Source organism: Lissotriton helveticus, chromosome 7 (genome assembly GCF_964261635.1).
Source record: "Lissotriton helveticus chromosome 7, aLisHel1.1, whole genome shotgun sequence".
Lineage (NCBI taxonomy): Eukaryota > Metazoa > Chordata > Amphibia > Caudata > Salamandridae > Lissotriton > Lissotriton helveticus.
The window spans coordinates 1,351,862,559-1,351,881,958 of NC_136068.1; the positions used below are offsets into that span (position 1 = coordinate 1,351,862,559).

Genomic DNA, 19,400 nt, shown 5'->3' on the forward strand with positions numbered 1-19,400 from the left:
ATATGCTTGCAATAAAAAAGTAAATGTTGATAATAAAAAAATGTATATAATTTTATTGGAACTGTAGGCGCGCTTTCTAGTGGGCAAGTGTACTTAAAACAGATACAAAACCCTTTTTAGTTTTAATGCAAAGCACAGAAAAAAATTAGTTTTATTAGAACAAAGTGTTATTGACTAAATACCTAATACCTAAACAGTTTAAACACACACAAGATGGACAAAAAACATCAATAAAAATATGAACGGAAAAAAAGAGCCTTCTGCAGAGTAGGTAAGCACCCGAAAGTTATAGGAGGAAGAAACTGCAATATGGAAACAATATTGAAATAGTGGGAGTGGAAGAGGAATTCAGCACAGAGAATAAAGGGGAAGGTGGAAATTGGTAGGATTATGGACCCAGACTTGTCTCAAATGGACAAGTACTCCAGGACAAGGTGTGAAGAAAATGAGACTATCACATGGACATGTCGCATGGGTAAATGCAAAATAAAGCAAAACTGTGAGATTCAGTGACACTGTGCTTTCTCCTCCAAATCACAGAATCTGCCCAAATCAGGGGAAAAAACATAAAAGAGTAGAGTGACCCTGTGCTCTCAGTGGGCTAGGCCCTGGAGGTGCACATATCAGATATTCACATGCCTCAATGTAACTTCCCACCACCATCAGAAATGACAAACACTGAGAGCTAAGCCACAAACTGTCATTTTAGGAGGAGTTTGAAGCATAACAGTGACTCCCTGGCGAAAACTGTTCAGACAGAGTAAAGAGAGCTTGTGTGATCCTGGACAAATTATGTGCTATTTCCCATGTCTGCCTATTTACAGAGCACACTGATGTAGGTCAATACATATGTAGACCTGGCTGCTGTTCTTGGCAACACGTTTCTACAGCTCAGATATTAACTAATTAAATGATGTTCTTAAAAAAAATGATGCCCTTTGGGCAGCTCATGGCATCGCATGTCCGGAATAAAAGCGATTGTAAGCTTGTTAATTTACAGAGAACGGGTGGCCTTCATAAGTGTTAATGATATGTTTGAAATATCAGTGGTTGTGAAATGATATTGCACCCCTTCCCTCAGACTAGCTCTCCTCTGAACCGGCTTCAATCAGAAGAGCAATACCCAGGTTCGATGATGTACGCTTCTCTTGTTCTCCTATCCCATGTGAGGATTACCAGCCCCAGCTCTCTGCAGCCAGCAGTGTGTGCCCAACCGTAAGTAACTGCCCTGCCTGATAATCATATAAAAAGCAGCAAGCGGTGTAATGACCAGCAGCCGCTGCAGCAGGTCCGCCCGGGGCTTAGCAGCAGGGCGCCTAATCCAGACGGAAAAAGACATTGCCGCTATTTAACAATTACTGACACCGGTCTCGGACCTGAATTTATCGGTGGTGCTGGTAGAATACAAGCCAAGTGGAAAGTACTGAATGTTCCCGAGCAGCTTCCAAGGTGTTGGCTAAAAGAAAAGTAATAAGATAATTTGCTTCCCTGTTGCTGGTGGGGGGCGGGTGGAGTAAAGCGTTTCATGTCGGCAGCGTGCATGCCGTAACTTAAAACAGGAAGATTGATGACAAGCGGTCTCTGTGGAGCCTACGGGGGAAAGAAAGTTAAAGCCATGCGCGCATGAAATGACAGAAGATCAGAAGCACCATATTCAATGCAGGCTCAGTAGATTTCTACTCATAGGGATATTCAGAAATACGGCAACTTTCGTTTTTTAAAAGGTACTTTTCTACTCTGTTACCTGGCTGTCTTTAATCTTGTAATCAATGAGGGAGCCTACCCCTTATTTATGCCCGGAGTGAAGGTATCACCGCCGCCAGCCCGATTCGGCGCAAAAACTAGAAGTTCAAAACCAGAAGTTCGGGAGCGTCACGCCTGACGTGGGCTGGGACTTCCGCCTTCCGCGGGAAGCCCGCCCCCTGCAGAGTGGCTGGCCGAGAGGAGAAGTGATGACGCGGGGCTCTCATGCCTGAGGGAGAGCCCCGCGGTGGCTGCAGAAGTAAGGAGAAGCCCTGGGTCAGAAGTGGCGGCTGAGGCTGCCGATGCAAGTGCCCGGCTCCAATGAGTGAGGGAAGCCCCGCGTGTGCCAGGTCTTGCGAAGCGGAGGAGATGATTCCAGGGGAGTTCTGAGACGGAGCCTGTAGCAGCCACAAAAGAGTCCGGTGAGTGGGGCTTAGTTGTACCGTGGGGGCTGGTGCGTGTGTTTGTTCTTGAGTGATCGAGTACGCATGCACTGGCTGGGGGCGGCTGGTACGTGTGTGTGTGTGTGTGTGTGCGCGTTCACAAGTTAACTCCCGCCTCGAGCCTAATTAACGCGGCGCCAAGCACCAGCGCACAAGTGCACATCTGCTAATTAAATGCAAGCGCGTCTTCACGAGCGCGTACACCCGTGCAAATCGCCAAAAGCCCTGCTCTTGTCCATCTCCTGTCCCACTTCCGACAAGTCCACAAGAATAGATCTCGCTGGCGACAGCGCTTCGCGCTGCGTTCACCAGGCGAGACCTAAAAACTGTCTGAATCCCAATCCATTGTTCAGTTCATAAACAGTGACATTGTACCTTACCAGATGCAGAATCCAGGGGGGGGGGGAAGAGAGGGGGAATAGTTGGGATGCACATGATTAATTTAGTTTAAACACCACAGTCCATGCATACAAACCTGTGTATGAACTCAACTGGGTGGCTATTTTGTATTGGACAGGTTCAAAAACAAAACAAAGAGAGATGGACTCTGTATATGCATGCAGGTCTTACTCGCCGAGCTAGTGGTAAATTTTCTAGCCCTGAAGGAGTAGCTGCCAACTTTTTAAAGTTGCATATACTTGTTGCAATGGGTTCTGCCTATTTAATCCACCAGGATTGTTTGCTTTTGGTCACCTGGTTTTTGGACCTTTACAGTGGGTAAATCTCACCACCAGAGTCTCACTCACAGTAATTTCATGGTAAATAGGCTGAGCATCTCTGCTGTGTGTCTACCTTTCAAGTTAAGGCTGTTGCAGAGTGGGTAGTAAAAGGGGCACTGGGCTGGTTACACTGGAACAAGTGTGCACAGACGTGTGCAGGCTGCACGTGTGACTACTGTTGTAAGAAGCCTGATAGCTGCACCAAAGAAACCTGCCTGTGGTAGTTTAAAACTGCAAATTCGACCTGTCAAAATACCCCTTTTGACAAGCCTAAACCTTTCTTTAAATATTAATATCACCACTAAGTAAGTCTTCTTGTTTATAAATGTAGGGTGCATGGTATTTAACGCCTTAACCGCAGTGGTTTTTCCGCAGCGGTGCGGGCGTTCTAAAGGGTGGGCGGGGCTTCGTCGGCCGTTGGCAGCACTGGGGAGGGAGCATGGAAAGGGTTAAAGGTAGGATATATGAAAGTTAATGTTGAACATATGCTTACAATGAAATTTCCCCAAAAGCTCTATGCACAGTAGCAAGGCTGGCTGGTTATATAGGGAAACATTGGGTACATTGTTATGAGACATGGCGATCTTGTAAAAAGATGTGATCATCTTACGGGGGGGGGACTTAGTCTTAATAACATGCATTAATTCTCTAACTTCCGGGGACTCTTCCATATCCTCACCATGCAAGCCCCGGAGGGCCCTGCACACCCAGTGGAATTGGAATTTACTCAGCAGTGAGCCTCTGCCCAAAGCCCCCTCAATCTGCTCTAAGGTCCGGGCCGTCCCGTCAAGGAAGAGATTCCCCCGACACCTCCACTTTCATTGCATGTAACGCCTGAACCACAACCCTTTCCATACACGGTCCCAGCCACCGTATCCACTCAATTGGCATTACTGGAGAATACAGCAAAGCTCTGGCCTGATTCTGCAATAAACAGTGCCATGCAAGTCTAGTATAATTTAAGGAATCTAAAATACCCGTCCTGCGATCGACTGGCTCAAATTTCATTGCAGGTAAAGAGATCGGTTCCGCAAACAGTCTCTCCATACGCAGAAAAGGAATATCCGCCTCCCCGTGTATCCAGGCGTGGAGCTGAGCACCCTGTGCCACCCTATAGTACAATTCAAAATCCGGCTCTCCCAGACCTCCCAAGTGATATGGAAGCGTGAGGACGCACCACCGCACCCTTGCCTGCTTGCCAGCCCAAGCTAGTTTTAACATGGACTGTCTAAGCCTGTGGAAAAAATCATGCGGAAACAATATGGGTATGTTTGTGAACAAAAATACCAGCCTGGGCAGGACCACCATCTTCATGATCGAAATTCGTCCCATTAGAGAGAATGGGAGACGAGGCCATAGCTCCACGTCATCCCCAGCTTTGCAATGGTCGTGCCATAGTTTTCTCCAAATACTATCTCAGAGTTCGTGTGGAGTATATACCCACGTATCGCACCAAATCAGTAGTCCATTTTAGAGGATATTCCATAGCATATTCTGTGGTAGCCGGGGTGAGCGGGAACACAAGCGACTTTGCCCAGTTAACTTTCAGGCCCGACAGCGCCCCAAAGTGCACCACCTCCCTGATGATTGAGGACAGGTTGTTTTCGGGGTCCTGCACATAAAGCAGTGTATCATCCACGTAGGTCGACAACTATCTTGTACGTCGGAAATCCAATAGCCTCATTGCCAGGATACTTCCGCATGGCACATGAACCCCAAACAGACTCCCCTTACCCCGCCTACCCCAAGACCCCTTCAGTGAACAACAGTGCCTGGCACACGTGGGCGGAGGTAGCTCCTTGTGCCGAACTCTAACATGCACTTGCATCAACTCTACCCAACCTGGACCTACGTGTGTCATCACCATTTTGCAGCATTTACAAGAACACCTTCTCCCCCCAGCAAGAGGACAAGACCCTGCAACCCCCCCCCCCCCCAGGTACTAACCATTGTCCAACTCCCATATGGGGATAACAGGACTGCCGGTCCCAGCGCCTCAGCATTGGTTCTTATCGTGTTACGTCCAACTCGCCTCACATAAATACACGCACCCAGTGCCTCGGTTATCACAACAGTAGCAGGTGGGGACCCTCTAGACAACTCCAGGCACATAGGCCCCATTATTGGCTATCCAGCGAGACCTCAGACCTCGCACCTTATCCCCCCACACCCACCCCCTCAAACCAACTTACTACTCCAACTACTCTCAAATCAGCTCATCAGTCCTGGTCATGAAGCGAGCCTCCCGCCGCCTCCTCCAGTGGCAGACTCTCCGGACTAGCCCGCATTTCCTTCGTCCAGATCTTGATAGCCTGCTGCAAAGTCTTGGGGTCTGTAAAAATATGCGATTGCCCTTGTCTGTTGAACCGGAGTTTCGCTGGACACAGCATGGCATAGTCCACACCCAATTCTTGAAGCCGCTTCTTAAGCGGGATAAAGTTTCTGCGAGCCTCCTGCACTCGTGCGGTGAAGTCTGGGTACAGTGAGAGCTCAGAACCCTCATATCTCAAGACCTTCTTCTCCCTGGCCACGCGGAGAGCTGCATCACGATCACGATAGTTGAGTAGCTTCGCTAGGATCTGACGCGGAGGAGCGCCAACTGGGGGTCAGGGGCCCAAGGATCTGTGCGCCCCCTCAACCACAAACATCGCAGAGAAAACACTGTTGCCCAACAATGTCACTAGTAACTTCTCCACAAACCGTTCCATATTCCCTGTGGCGGTCGTTTCCGGGAGGCCCGTAATTTGCAGATTACATCGACGGGAACGTGCTTCTAAATCTTCTGTCTTGTCCTGCAGGATACGCAATACCTTCCCTAGTTGCTTATGATGTGCATCTAAGGTGGTGTGGGCCTCCTCTACTTCGGTTAGGCACCGTTCAGACATATCCAGTCTTTCCGCGTGTTTGTCAAGGCGGTCAGCCATTCTATCCATTCTGTAAGTGAGGGTATCCATTTTAGTGCCCCGGGAGGTGATGTCACTTTGCAATGATTGTTCCATAGATTTCAAGATACTGCGTATGTCTGATTCATGGTCATCTCTCACTGGTGGCGGCAAACTTGCTTCACCGCTCGAGATGGGGTCTTGGGATTTTGATTGTTTCTGATCAAAGGCAAGCCTCGTCTGCGTCTTGTCTACTCTACCCATCGTTACTGGTGTGTATTGTCCCCACTTGGGCAGGTGGGTGTGCACACACACTCCGCTTGCCCCTGACACAACAGGTGGAAAAACACTGCCTCAGGCCGCTCTGCGCAATCGAACACAGGGTCAACCGCTATCGCACAGAACAGTCAGCCGCAATTCTGGTGGTACAGTTCCTCCGGGGGCCAGAGATGATCCAAGTCCCAGGAAGTGCCCAGGGCAGTCCCCTCTCTCACCGCTAGTGCTGGTGTAGCCGTGCGGTGGAATCACTCCTTAGCTCCTGCCTGGTAGATAGTCGGCAGCCTGCTCCTCTGCCGGGCCCCGGGGGAAGCAAAGTCGCAGACTAGTCTTCCCCCGGGGTCTTTCGCGCATGGATAGGGCAGGCAGGGGAAGGGGAGGAGTTAGGGGGTGGGTATTTAGGCGCAGGGGAGGAAGGGAACTTCCTCTTCCTGCGCCTGGCACCATCGGGAGGGAGAAAGAAAGGAGCGTAGTGCAGTCTTATTAGTTAGCGTATTTAGCAATATCTGTGAGTTTTCCTCATCGTCGGGGGCTGTTTACACGGCAGCCGTTTCACCTTCATACGCTTGACGCGTGATATTTGGCGAGATGTCGGGAGTCACGTCCGAGGTGGTCCGGGCGGCCTTGCTGCTGCTCGCGAGTGCTGGGCGCGAAGATCTCCTTCAGCCAGGTGTGTTGGGGCAGGCTTGGGTGGGGGCCACCAGGGGCGAATAATGACATTGCGGATGCTTTGTCTCGTTCGCAGTGGCAGCGGTTCCGGCACCTGGCACCGGGAGCGGATACATGCAAGACCGAGCTGCCGGCCGGCATCTGGGCCTTGGGGGAGTGAGGATGATTGGCCTGGTGGAGGGTTCAGTTGCAGAGTCCACAAGGAAGACATATTGTTTGGCATAGTCTGAATTTAGTGCTTTCATGGGCTGGAATAGGGGCAGTGCCGTGAGTGTTGAGTCTGAGGTAGACCAGGGGCTGAGAAGTTTTGTGCTGGACTGTATTGACAGGCGCTTGACTGCGGCTAAGATTTCTGGTAAATTGGCGGGGATTTCTTTTTACTGTGCCTTGTTTCTGGGTTTTGATCCAACTAAAGATGTGGTCGTGAGCAGGATGTTGCGGGGATGGGGCAGGGAATACAGGAGTGGGGGGGTAGGCTTCGGGAGGCGGTTAAGTTTGAGTTGTTGGTCCGGCTGGTTGGGGTGTTGCCGGTTTGTTGTTACGACCGGGTTGAGGTTGGCCTTTTCCGCCTGTGTATGGTGTGGATGTTTTTCGGGGCGTTCAGGGTGTCTGAGTTGCTGGGGACTGGACGGATGGCTGGCAGGTTGTTCGAGGAGATTCGTGTGGATGTCGGTCGTCTGGGGATCTGGTTGCGGTGCTCCAAGACTGATCAGTTGGGATGGGGTAAGTGGGTGTGGCTGAATGAGGCAGTAGGCGGGGCGGTTTGCCCGGTGCTTGAATGGAGATCTTTCCTGGGGACGGTGAGTGTGGCAAGTGGGGAAATTTTCTGTCATGCGTCTGGCGCGAGAGTGACGGCGGGCCAATTGTTGGCGGTGTTGCGCAAGGCTTTGCGGCAGTTGGGGCTGGATGCGTCTGGTTTCGGGACTCATTCCTTCAGGATTGGGGCTGCGACAGCTGCGGCCAGGTTGGGGTGGTCCTGGGAGAGGATTAGGCAGATTGGGAGGTGGAAGTCCCGCTGTTGTGAGAGGTATGTTAGGAAATGAGGTGGTCCCAGGTAGGCGGTTTGGTTGTTCATGTTTTGCTGTTTCTCTTCTAACATCTGTTTCTTTTTAGGTTGCGTGGGTGGACCGGGGAGTAGGACGGTGACGTGGATTGTTGGGCACTCCTTCGTGCATTGGGCGTCCAAATATGCGGAGCAGCAGGTTTACGGCCGTAACCTGGGACTGAAGGGACACTTGCACGAGGTACAATGGTGGGGCAAAGGCGGCATGCGATGGGGGGCACTACTGCCCTGGCTCGCGAAGATGGTCCCGCAGAGGGGATGCCCTGATTTGCTGATAATACATCTGGGAGAGAATGACTTGGTGCAGCTGTCAGGTTTGGCGCTTTTACAGCTCATGCAGAGGGACCTGGAGGTGCTGAAATCCAGGCTTGCAGGGACCTGCATTGCCTGGACGGAGTTGGTCCCCAGGATAGTGTTGAGAAGGGCAATGAAGCATGGGGCGATCGAAAAGGCACGAAGGAAGCTCAATAGGGCAATGAGACTATACTGTGCGGACAAGGACATCAAAGTGATTGCACACGGAGGGATTCGACTGGAGGAACCTTTGGCTTTTAGGGACGACGGGGTGCACTTGTCACAGCTGGGCAATGCTTGGTACATGATGGAGATGCGAGATGTGGTGAGCAAGTTGTGGCAGGAGAATATCTGGTGTCTCAGGGAGTGATTGTGGGGTGTGCTTGTGCGGGAGGACTGTCCTAGGAGGGGGGGTGGGGCAGGGAACCGCCCTACAGGGGGTTCCCTGGTTGGCGGTACTTTGAAGGGACAGGGGGTCAAGAGCGGGCACACCCATCCCTTGGAAGGGCGGATACAGGCATGACTGGAAGGACGCAAGGAGCGGGCTGGATGACAAGTGATTGATGGACAGGAATAATGTATGGTTGGAGCTTGTAGGGGTTTGTGATGAGGTGGAACGGGTGAAACGAATGAGGGGGGAGTGTGAATGGGGGTTTGATGTTATTTACTTGTTGATGTTTATGGTTATGTACAGATTACGCAGCCTGGTCTAATAAAATGGCCTTTTACGCCTACATACTGCGTGGTCTGTTATTGCGCGATCCCCATTCGATAGCACGGAGGCCCCGCAGTCACCACTTCATGCGCGTTGTGTAACACTATAAAAAAGGTAAGTGCGGGGGGGGGGGAGGGGGTGAGTCGCAGCCCACCACGCACTCCACAGTGAAATAACAGGAGAGGTGTAGGAGACCTGCTCAGTTCGTGCCCCCGGATCCTTCCTCAGAGTTCTGCCCGCACCCTCGCTCTCCTCTGCTCCTCAGCCCTCGAGTGGCGGCCTCCGGTAAACCCCGTCCTCGGGTTCACTCAGCTGCAGCCGGACTACTTTTGGCTCATGCGCTCCCAACTGCTAGGGGTACCACTAATCAAGAACCTGCAAACACCAGACTAGGAGTGCTGATGTTTGCGACCCTTGCCTGCCGACCCCCTCCGCGTAGGTCTCCTCCGGATAGCGTCACTTAAGGTTCGGCGCATCCCTCAGCTGCCAAGGCCTTTCGCTATGCACCCCGCCTGCGCTCACCTCACAGGTCAAGACAGGCATACAGCAGGGCGGAACCGGGGCTCTCAGAGTGTTCAGCTCTCTCCTGCCAACAGGCCGGCCAGTCACCACATTCTCGGTCCTCCCGGCAGCAGACCTCCGCGGCTCGCGCCAAATTGGGTCGGGCGCCAGCCGCACATCAAGTGACGTCCCTTGGCTTCAACGCTCACTGTGTCACGGGGATTCGCGGCCTAGCCGCCACTGCGTTTTCACTGCGTTAAGCTCATTCGTCAGGGAACGGATCGCGGCTCTGAGTAGATCGCCTGTCTCCGCACACCCTCCGCTGCCTCGGGCGCTGCAGAGGAGAAGCTTAAAATCACTAATGCCGTAGGATAAATGAAGGAAAGCTCGATGACACGACAGAGCTCTGGGCTAAATCGGCCATCACGGTCGTGAGCTAGCTCCGCCCCCCCCCCCCTTCGCTTTTATAGTTATCCACAATCCAAAATATTGAAGAAATAAAACGGATACTTTTAACAAGTTACCATTTTCCTGCCTAAAGCTTGTAAGCATTCAACTGTCACCTGGCTAATCACCCACCCCGCACCCCAAAGTTGTAAGATGTGGACATCTTCCAGAGCTATGGGTGTGGCCGGTGCTGGTCTTTCCTTGACAGACTTTGCTTGGACAGACTTGCTTGGGAGCTATGCCCAAGGACTAGTTATCACAAGCATGGATACCCGACACCAGGCCTGCCCCTTCCTTTGTCCACCTAGCAAACTTGGCTCCAAAACCAGTGAGAGGGGGAGCTTACCTAGAACCTATTTGGAGTAACAACAAGGGACGTTTTGACCATTTTCTATAGCCACACCTCTGGGTGGGTACAGGAACCCTTAGCAGAGGAACAAGGGTCCTGTCATATTGACCTGTGCCAGAATTCTGGGCAGGAGGGTTGGGACAGGGGTAGAGGGATGATGTGGCATCCTATGATTGGTCAGGGGTATAGGGCATCTACAACTTTCCACCCACACTTATAAACCCCTTCACAAGGGAGGGACAGAGAGTAAGACACTGGACCTGGATTGCGATGACACCAGAATCATGGTCAGCTGGAAGGGCATGCCATCTGATACCCCTCATGGACTAAGGACTTGGCCTGCAGCTGACTACAGGACTATATGTGCCTCTCCATGGGCAGTGATGCTGGTCTCTTTATCCTCCTGAAGATCAGTTTAGCCCCTTCACTACGGGGGTTCTTCCCCCGCTGTGCTGGGGGGGGGGGGGGGGGGGGAGGGTGGCGCGCACAGCGCCCCCATGCTCATGACGAGCTCAGCTCGTCATGAGCTATGGCGCTCCAGTGCTCATGACGAGCTGAGCTCGTCGCAGGTGCATTGGCTCCCGTGGAACGCTCAGCACAGCGGGGGAATTTTCCCCGCACCTGAGCGTTCCACGGGCCATGACGAGCTGAGCTCGTCATGAGCAACGGAGAGAGCGTTGAAAAGGTTAGGGAAGGCTTGGACTCCATTGCACCCCAAATGCCCAGCAAAATGGCCTGGAGGCCATGGGGACTGTAGAGGGCAAAGCAGATGAGAAGGCTGGTGCAGGGAGCCAATGAAACCAGCTCCTCGCAAACTGTGGCCCTTTAGAGGCCAGGAGGCCTATCAAGCGCTCGCCAACAGGAGCACAATGTGCCCAAGATCAAGAAAATTAGCACAATGCGGCCATAGTCCTGCACTTTATAAGAGTGACTATTTTAACATTCCAACAAAGAGCAACGGAGTGTGCGGGCTTCAACCGCCACTTTCAAGATTTTCCCCAGGGAGAGCCAAGCCACAGGTGGTCAGCACAAACCCATATTTACATGTCATATGGTGAGGGAGCATGTGATCCATAATGCCCAGCTTATTTGCATACATTTCTTTCCTTGCACTTTCCCTTAAGGAGAGGCAGGAGTACCCCCAACGATCTGCCAAAGTGCTCTAACCGCTGCAAGAGTTGCAGCAGAACTGCTCTCCAGCCCCATTGAAATTTAGAAACTGGTCTTAAGTCTGAGGACGGAATACAAGCATAATCCCTGAACATGGTGATCACTATTAGAAGCACTCCCAGAACTGGAGCTTTTGCTCTTCAGTTCGGGGTGTAGGGTCCCATAGTGGTAGCTGCACTGAATGTATACATTTTTAAATGGGGTGGTGGTGAAGGTAGAGGAGTAAAGGTGGTGGTGGTTTTAAATGTATTTTTCTTTTTTCAAAGAAAAGCACTGGCTAGATAATGATTCATTGAGTTGTTGTTGCGTGCCAGTTGACGGAGAGCCCAGACCACTTCCCCATTGTAGGCGCTGGACTGCTCTACTTTGTTATCATGTGCGAGTCAAGTGGTGCAACGGGATACTTGGTTCCAAGTAAGGAAACAAACCTGGGCCTTTTGTGCTGGTGTCAAATTCTACACAACTAATAATCCAATTTCTGACAATGCACCCTGACTCCTGCAATCTTTGGCGGAGGTATAACCAGGATGATGGCTCCAACCAGAATAACAGGAAGTAGTCCTCACTGTGCAGGTTAAGCTAGATAAGACTGATCTTAGCTAGTGTTATCACAACGATATTGTTACCATATATTTCAACCCTAGCCAACAAGAACCAATCGGGTTTGGTTCCAGGCCAATCTACTAACTTCAACCTTTAGAAACTGTTTGTATTCATCCCAAATGTAAGTACTGATCTGAATGCTGTTGCTGCAATATTAGAGGAGGATAAAGCATTCACAATCCTCAAGTGGCTTTTCTTACATTCACTGGAAAAATTCAGGTTGGGTGGAACTATAAATGTGATTGACATTCTCTATTGGCTTCCTCTGTTCTTACTATCGAGATGATCTCTTTGCAATTTATATTAGAAAGAAATAAGAAGAAAAGGGGGACCACACTTGCTTTGCAATGGAAAAGGGTTTCTGAAAGGGGTGTCCCCTTTCTCCAATTGGTTTTGGAGTAGGCCTACTACGAGTTGCAATGATCCACACACATGCAAACAAAGGGTTAAAACTGGACAGACAGAGTATCTCTGTGTGCCAATGAAATGCTTTCATTTGCCAAGAATATACTAACAATCCATATGTGGCTAATCCACAGATGAATCCCAATGCAACTGCTTCCGGTCACCGTCACGCAGAAAAGCTAAAGGTGGAAGTCAGTTATTTACCCTCACACTAGACACCCCATTAATAAATACTGACCACATTAACGATACGGTTAAATGATTTGGGTGCAGAAGATTGGCATTTGCCCTCATTGTACAGCAATAACTATTAAATGTAGTTGGGGCATTGGAGTATGGGGTGGACTGCTCAGACCCGTATGTTTTAATCAATAATTGAGAATGTGTCTAGAATACAATTATTTTCTAAAGGCTTCTGTGTTTTGATGTTCCCTATTGTCCTGCCAGCATTCTTTTAATAAGCGGTCTAAAAGGGGTAGGAGGGCTGATTGTGTATGGTAGGACATGGCATTCTGACTCCCAATGAGGGGTTTGTGCCCAGACCTGCAGTAATACCTTACTTGACCTCACAAGAAAATAGAGCCAGGAACTTGTGTGCACCTCGGCGAACACATTCATGGAGATGGTTATGGGGTTCACACAATAGGCTTAATCACAAATAGATCACAGTCTACTAATCCCTTTCTTTAGCATATACCACACCCACCGCCTTTGCTTTTCTTCCACAAACTAATACAACTATGTGGATGAGTTTTGAGGCTATCTCATGAAAGTTATTTTCGAGGAGCCAAGTTTCTTTCTAAAGAGACAGTTATTAAGAAAGTCTGTATTCAAACTACTGCAATGTTTTAGAATAGCAACAATGAAGAGGAAACTCCAGCCCAATTTTTCTGAACTTGAAAAGAACATTTTAGTTTCCCAATTGCGTTCAAGAGTTGCAAATACGTGTATTGTTGCGTCTGCACTGCTTTAGGAAATTGAAGTAGGAGAACAAGCTTGTGATATGCCTCCAAAGGCCTGTTACTCATGGTTAGGAAGTATTTACTGAAGCTTGGCGTACTTTTACGGATGTGATGAGGAATATCTCTCTGTGCTCTACATTCTATATCACACAGTAGAAATACACACCTATGCTTATACAATATATGCATACACACGCTAAATTACACAAAGGACATAGACTTCATGAAAATCAGTTGCAGATGTAAGAATGCTCTTTTGTACTTTTTTATGTACAATTTTTTTCTGGAGGTGGCCAAGGCATATCCAAGCAAAGGAACAAGTCCCTAACTTTGTGTTTGGATCAAGTGTTGTACTATTAACATGTAAAATGACAGTGGGATCTGTAAACTCATTCAATTATATAGAAAAACAGTTAAAAAGACAGCAACAATTGCACCATATATCCCTTGCACGTATGCATTCCCAGTTACCCCGCTAGTACATGGATGCACAGAAAACAGTAAGGCAAGAACAAAAACAATTTAGAAAAATTACAAAATCAATTTTTATTCATATTTTGTTAAAAACAATCAAGACACATGTAAAAACTTCTTTTCCAATAATTAATACTATTAACACATTTGAATTAATGAATAAAAATAAGCACAAAAACTAAACAAAAGTCATATTTGAATTGTTGATTAAAAGTAAGCAAGAAAACCACACAAAAGTCGACGCAGCGTTTCGGTGAGACTAGGATCAAACATCTTCTTCAGGACAGAGTTTTCTGAAAATTGAATACACAACAATACAATAATATATTAGTTTATACATGTCTGTTTTGCACATTTTAAGAACAAAAGTAAAACAATTGGCACATACTGTGTCATTATATCGCCCCAACAAAAATGACTAATAGACACTACACATGATCCACCGTTACTAAAATGTGATGTACCTATTAAAGTCTTTTAGAATCTTTGTTAAATGTGAGCCCTATATGATTCAGATGAGAAACATTCTGCCAGTAAATTTTTGGTTAAAAATACGGAAGGTCCTGTAATGAGACAAAACGTGTTTAACTCCAATATTATTCACGAGAAAATGTATCAATAGAGGTATATAGAAGCCGATCCAGAATGTTCGAAATTGCGTACCTTTTTTTATGGTACTATTCCTTCATAAATTGCGTTTCGTAAGTGCCACCTGATAAATTTGTAGCTAGTCAATAGCGACCTTTAAAGATAGAAAGGGGTATAAGCTATATTCAAGATGACTGTCTGTTGGTACAAAAATGCTAAGTTAATAAGAGAGTGCTTACCATTGAAAAACAGAGAGCTTTCATCAGAAACAAGTGAGCCGTGAGTTGGCTATCATTTATTGGTTTCTCGATGTTCAATTTTTTGGCGATTTATTACTGCGAAATACATTTATATAATTATTCTCTAGAATATCACGCATCTTCTAAGAATGATCTGATTTTAAACATGCAGGCCGGCTATTACCTGGTTTTGTTGCTTTCTTAGATGGTGCAACTCAAAAACGATAAAAACTCTTCAAAGTATCAAAAGAGGTAACAGTTTTTCAGTATGTTATGTTTGTTTTTGTTAAATAAAAAAATGTCCATTGTAATATATAATTTAAGAATTCTTAAATTATATATTACAATGGCCATGTTTTTATTAAATCACGGCTTATACTCCTTTCTATCTTTAAAGGTAGCTATTAATTAGCTACAAATTTATCAGGTGGCACCTACGAACGCAATTTATGAATTTATGAAGGAATAGTATCATAAAAGAAGGTACGCAATTTCAAACTTTCTGGATCGGCTTCATATACCTCTATTAATAAATTGTCTCATGAATATTATTGGAGTTGAACACGTTTTGTCTCATTACAGGACATTCCTTATTTTTAACCCAAAATCTACTGGCAGAATGTTTCCCATCTGAATCATATAGGGCTCACATTCAACAAAGATTCTAAAAGACTTTAATAGGTACGTCACATTTTAGTAACGGTGGATCATGTGTTGTTTCTATTATTCATTTTTGTCGGGGCGATATAATGACAGTATGCGCCAATTTTTTTACTTTTGTTCTTAAAATGTGCCATACAAACAAATGTATAAACTAATATATGATTGAATTGTTGTATATTACATTTTCAGAAAACTCTGTCCTTAAGAAGGGGTGAGATCCTAATCCCACCCAAACGCTGCGTCGACTTTTGTGTAGTTTTCTTGCTTGCTTTTAATCATCAATTCAAATATAATTTGTGTAGTTTTTGTGCTTTTTTTTAATCATTAATTCAAATGTGTTAATAGTATTGATCATTGGAAAATAAGTTTTTACATGCGTCTTAATTTTTTTTAACAAAATATGAATAACAATCGATTGTTCTTTTTTTAATTGTTTTTGGTCTTGGCCTTACTGTTTTCTGTGCATCAATGTGCTAGCGGGGTAACTGGGAATCCATACGTGCAAGGGATATATGGTGAAATTGTTGCTGTCTTTTTAACTACCAGTTTTTCTAAATAATTGAATGAGTTTACAGACCCCACCGTCATTGTACATATTTATAGTACAATACTTGATCCACACACAAAGTTAGGAACTTGTACTTTTTCTTGTCTAATTACCCCGTCCCTATAGTTAATAGGGTTACTCCTCCTTTTTCGTGCCAAGGCATTTCCAACATTCTGTACGGTAGAATGCAGAGCATTCTGAAAGCCTTTCATAAAATCCGTATTTCAATTGCACTAACTATAAATGCTATGAAAATTAAAAGGTCCTGAAGGATTAAGCCCCTGCTTACAGCTGAAGATTTTAGTAAGGGTAGGACATCAACTGTTAAAGGCAAGTAGCTTGCTTTCAATGTCGTTTACACAGTCTTAAGAAAAAAAGGTTTAATACATGCTGCAGTTCATCACTGTAGATTACTTCACATATTAAAAGAAGAATCACCCCAGCCTTACCAACAAGAAGGGACCAGGAGCGGATGCTGGGAGCTCTTTTCAGATGCAGGACACTGCCTGTGTGGCTCTCCACCTGCATGTACATCTTCTTCAAACTAGGCAAACCTGATAAAGGAACAAAATCAATTTAGTCTGTGCAGCATACATTTGCATACACCCTATATACCATCTGTTGGAAATGGCCCTTTTTGCAGGGTTATCCCCAAACTTTTTGCTTGTTCCTCATATTTTTTCCTGACCGGTTTGTGTTGGTTTTAGGACTCTGGGCACTTTACCACTGCTAATCAGTGCTAAAGTGCATATGCTCTCTGTGTAAATTGTGTTATGGATAGGTGTTTCCATGATTGGATATTTGATTTACTTGTTAGTCCCTATTAAAGTGTACTGGGTGTGCCAGGGCCTGTAAATCGAATGCTACTAGTGAGCCTGCAGCACTGATTGTGCTATCCACGTGAGTAGCCCTAAAAAGGTAACTCAGACCTGCCGTTGCAGAGTCTACGCGCAGTTTGTAACTGCCATGTCGACTTGCCAGTGCACACACTGGGCAGTCCCTAACCTTCCCTTTTCTTACATGTCAGGCATCCCTAAGTTAGGCCCAAAGTACCCCTGTGGGCAGGGTGCAGTGTATGTGAAAGGTAGGACATGCCCTGGAGTGTGTGGCATGTCCTGATGGTGAATTACAGCCCATTTCATTTATCACTATTGCAAGGTTACCTGTTCCTCATAGGACAGAATGGGAGGTTTGTTTATAACATCTTATAAACATAACTGGCCCTGGGAACTAGGTCGGAAAATAAAATTTAGTATGCCTGAACTCAGAATCTAACGATGCATCTTTTAGTAAAGGTGATTTTTAAATTATGTGTTTGAAAATACCACTTTTAGGAAGTATGTATTTTCTTCTTCTTATTATTATTATTATGCATCTTAAAGAGTGCACGGCTACCCCCGACGGAAGTGTCCCGGCGTTGATATTATTATTATTATTAATTTTCTTGCTCAGTCATCCCGTGTGCCTCTGCTGGAATGTGGATTGCCTGTCTGGGTTTTGGACGACAGATGGCTAGGAAGCAAGGGTGGCTCCCGATAGTCTAGGTAGCTCAGGAAAGGGCTGAATAGGCCTGGGCTGCGATGGAGGAAGATGGGAGGAGATTCTCGCACCTCAAAGGGCCTGGTCTGCCTCTGACAATGCCGTCTCCAGCCCCTGCCAAGAAATCACACCAGAGAAGGCAGAACTGGTTCTGGCTGGGCACAGACACCCTCTGCCTAGACGATCAAAGGATTTTTAGATACAAATACTGGGGCCCCGACCCCTGAACTTTAGAACTCTTTTGGATCAAGGCTGCCAAGAAGAACAGCTGGAGAAGCTGTGAGGAGGGACTACCACTTTGCTGTGTTGGCCTACAGAGGCTGCTTCTGTCTTGGGCAGTGAAAGGACTGGACTGAACTTTCTGCAATCTACTTTTGTGAGTTTCTCCAAGGGCTTGAGGTAGAGCTTGCCCCCTGTTCAAGAAGTCTCCGGAACAGCAAAGACTGCAAGCTTCTCTGCCCTCAGCACTGGGGACTGTGTGTTTTGTGCTGTGACAGAAGAAGCAACTCCACAACGTCTACGACGCCACTGCCGACTCAGTGTCCTGATGGCACCGCAGAGGGCACCGCCTCAATGCGACCCTGGTCTCACTGACTACGCCTGCTGACACCGCTGCTCGCACAGCGACCTGTGGGCACCGCACTACGCACCACCTCGCTTCACGCCGAAGCCTGGGCACCGTAGAGAGCACCACCGCAACGCGACCCTGGTGTCACCGACGACACCTGCGGACGCTGCTACCGGGCCGTTGCTCTCACCGTGAACTGTGGGCACCGCACTCCACACCGCCTCGCTTCACAACGATGTATAGGCCTCCCCGGCGTTCCACCATGGTTCGAGGGCATCGCTCGTAAGGTTACACGACAATCTGACCTCATCCTGCACTGCAGCCTTGGCCTACCGACGCCGGCACCATCAACTCCCGTTCGTCAGCCGACGACAGCGCATAAGCAACGACGCCACTGCTTGCACCGGGACTTGCTAGCACCGTGACGAGCACCGCTTTCACCTCGCACCGCGACCCTGGTCTCACCGACGACACCATCTGACGCCGCTGCTCGCACCGCGACCTGAGGGCACTGCAAACTGCACCACTGCACTTCCTACGCCAGCACTCCTGATCCAAACAGAAAGGAGCTCGACCTGCAACGCAAGTGACTTCAAGGGCCTCAACGCCCTGCATCTCTAACAGGTACTGTTTGTGGGTCTTCCCGACATCGTAGCTGGTCCGCAACGCGGCGACCAGCCTGAACTGTTAGGATTTGTTTGCTCACGATGCCGTGATAGCCCCGGACGGAGCTATCGACATCAAGAACTGTTTTTAAAGCGTATTTTGATAACTGCAGATTTTTAAATACTGTATTGTGGATTTTTATTGTTTTGGACTTGTTTTAACCTCTTCCATGCTTGTGACGGCTGGGACCCGTCACACGTCACGGTGGGCGTGTGTGCAGGACTGCCCCCGGCTGTCCGAATCCCCGCCCACTAACGGAAACGCCATAACAGCGCGGGAATTCCGCACGCACAGAAGGGGTTAAGTATATAAAAAATATTGGATATTTGTCTAATCTGGTGTGGTGTCCTTTTGTAGTGCTTTCACTGTATTACTGTTGGCTATGTGCAAATGCATTACACACTGCCTCTAAGATAAGCCTAGCTGCTCGTGCCAAGCTACCAAGGGGGTGAGCAGTGGTTATTTTAGGAGTGTAACTCCCTTATCCTGACTAGAGTGGTGGTTTTTGCCAGACTTTGGCATATGCCCTAGCCGACCAAAAATCCCATTTCAAACACCATCATACTGCAGAACTTAAAATTACACAAATTATTGAGGCACATGAGCTAAACAGGGAGTTCCCAGAAGAGCTTACAGAAATTCAACAGCAACAAACATTGTGCTGATAGAGCAAGATTTCGCATCGCGACTTGCTCGATTCATGAACCTCGAAACCGTTGTAACCTCGTAACGAATTGTACGTTTTACTAATATCTTTTATTTCCGATATATATGTATCATAGAGACGCTTGTATATGTGTTTTACTAATACGATTAATCCGTGTCCCTAAAATGGCCGCTGCTTGACTTTCCTCTTCTGCGCATGCGTCAGTCAC

At 47.6% G+C, this 19,400-nt stretch overlaps 1 protein-coding gene across 1 annotated transcript in view; it reads right to left on the bottom strand.

Annotated features, from left to right (window-relative positions):
• The window catches only part of CYBC1 (cytochrome b-245 chaperone 1), a 173,672-nt gene that overhangs the window by 72,364 nt on the left and 81,908 nt on the right, over nucleotides 1-19,400 (bottom strand). Inside the window, exon 2 of the mRNA XM_078654652.1 lies at nucleotides 16,202-16,306. Coding sequence (XP_078510778.1) covers nucleotides 16,202-16,286 — 85 coding nt within the window. The 5' untranslated portion in view covers nucleotides 16,287-16,306. The remainder of the gene's footprint in view (nucleotides 1-16,201; nucleotides 16,307-19,400) is intronic.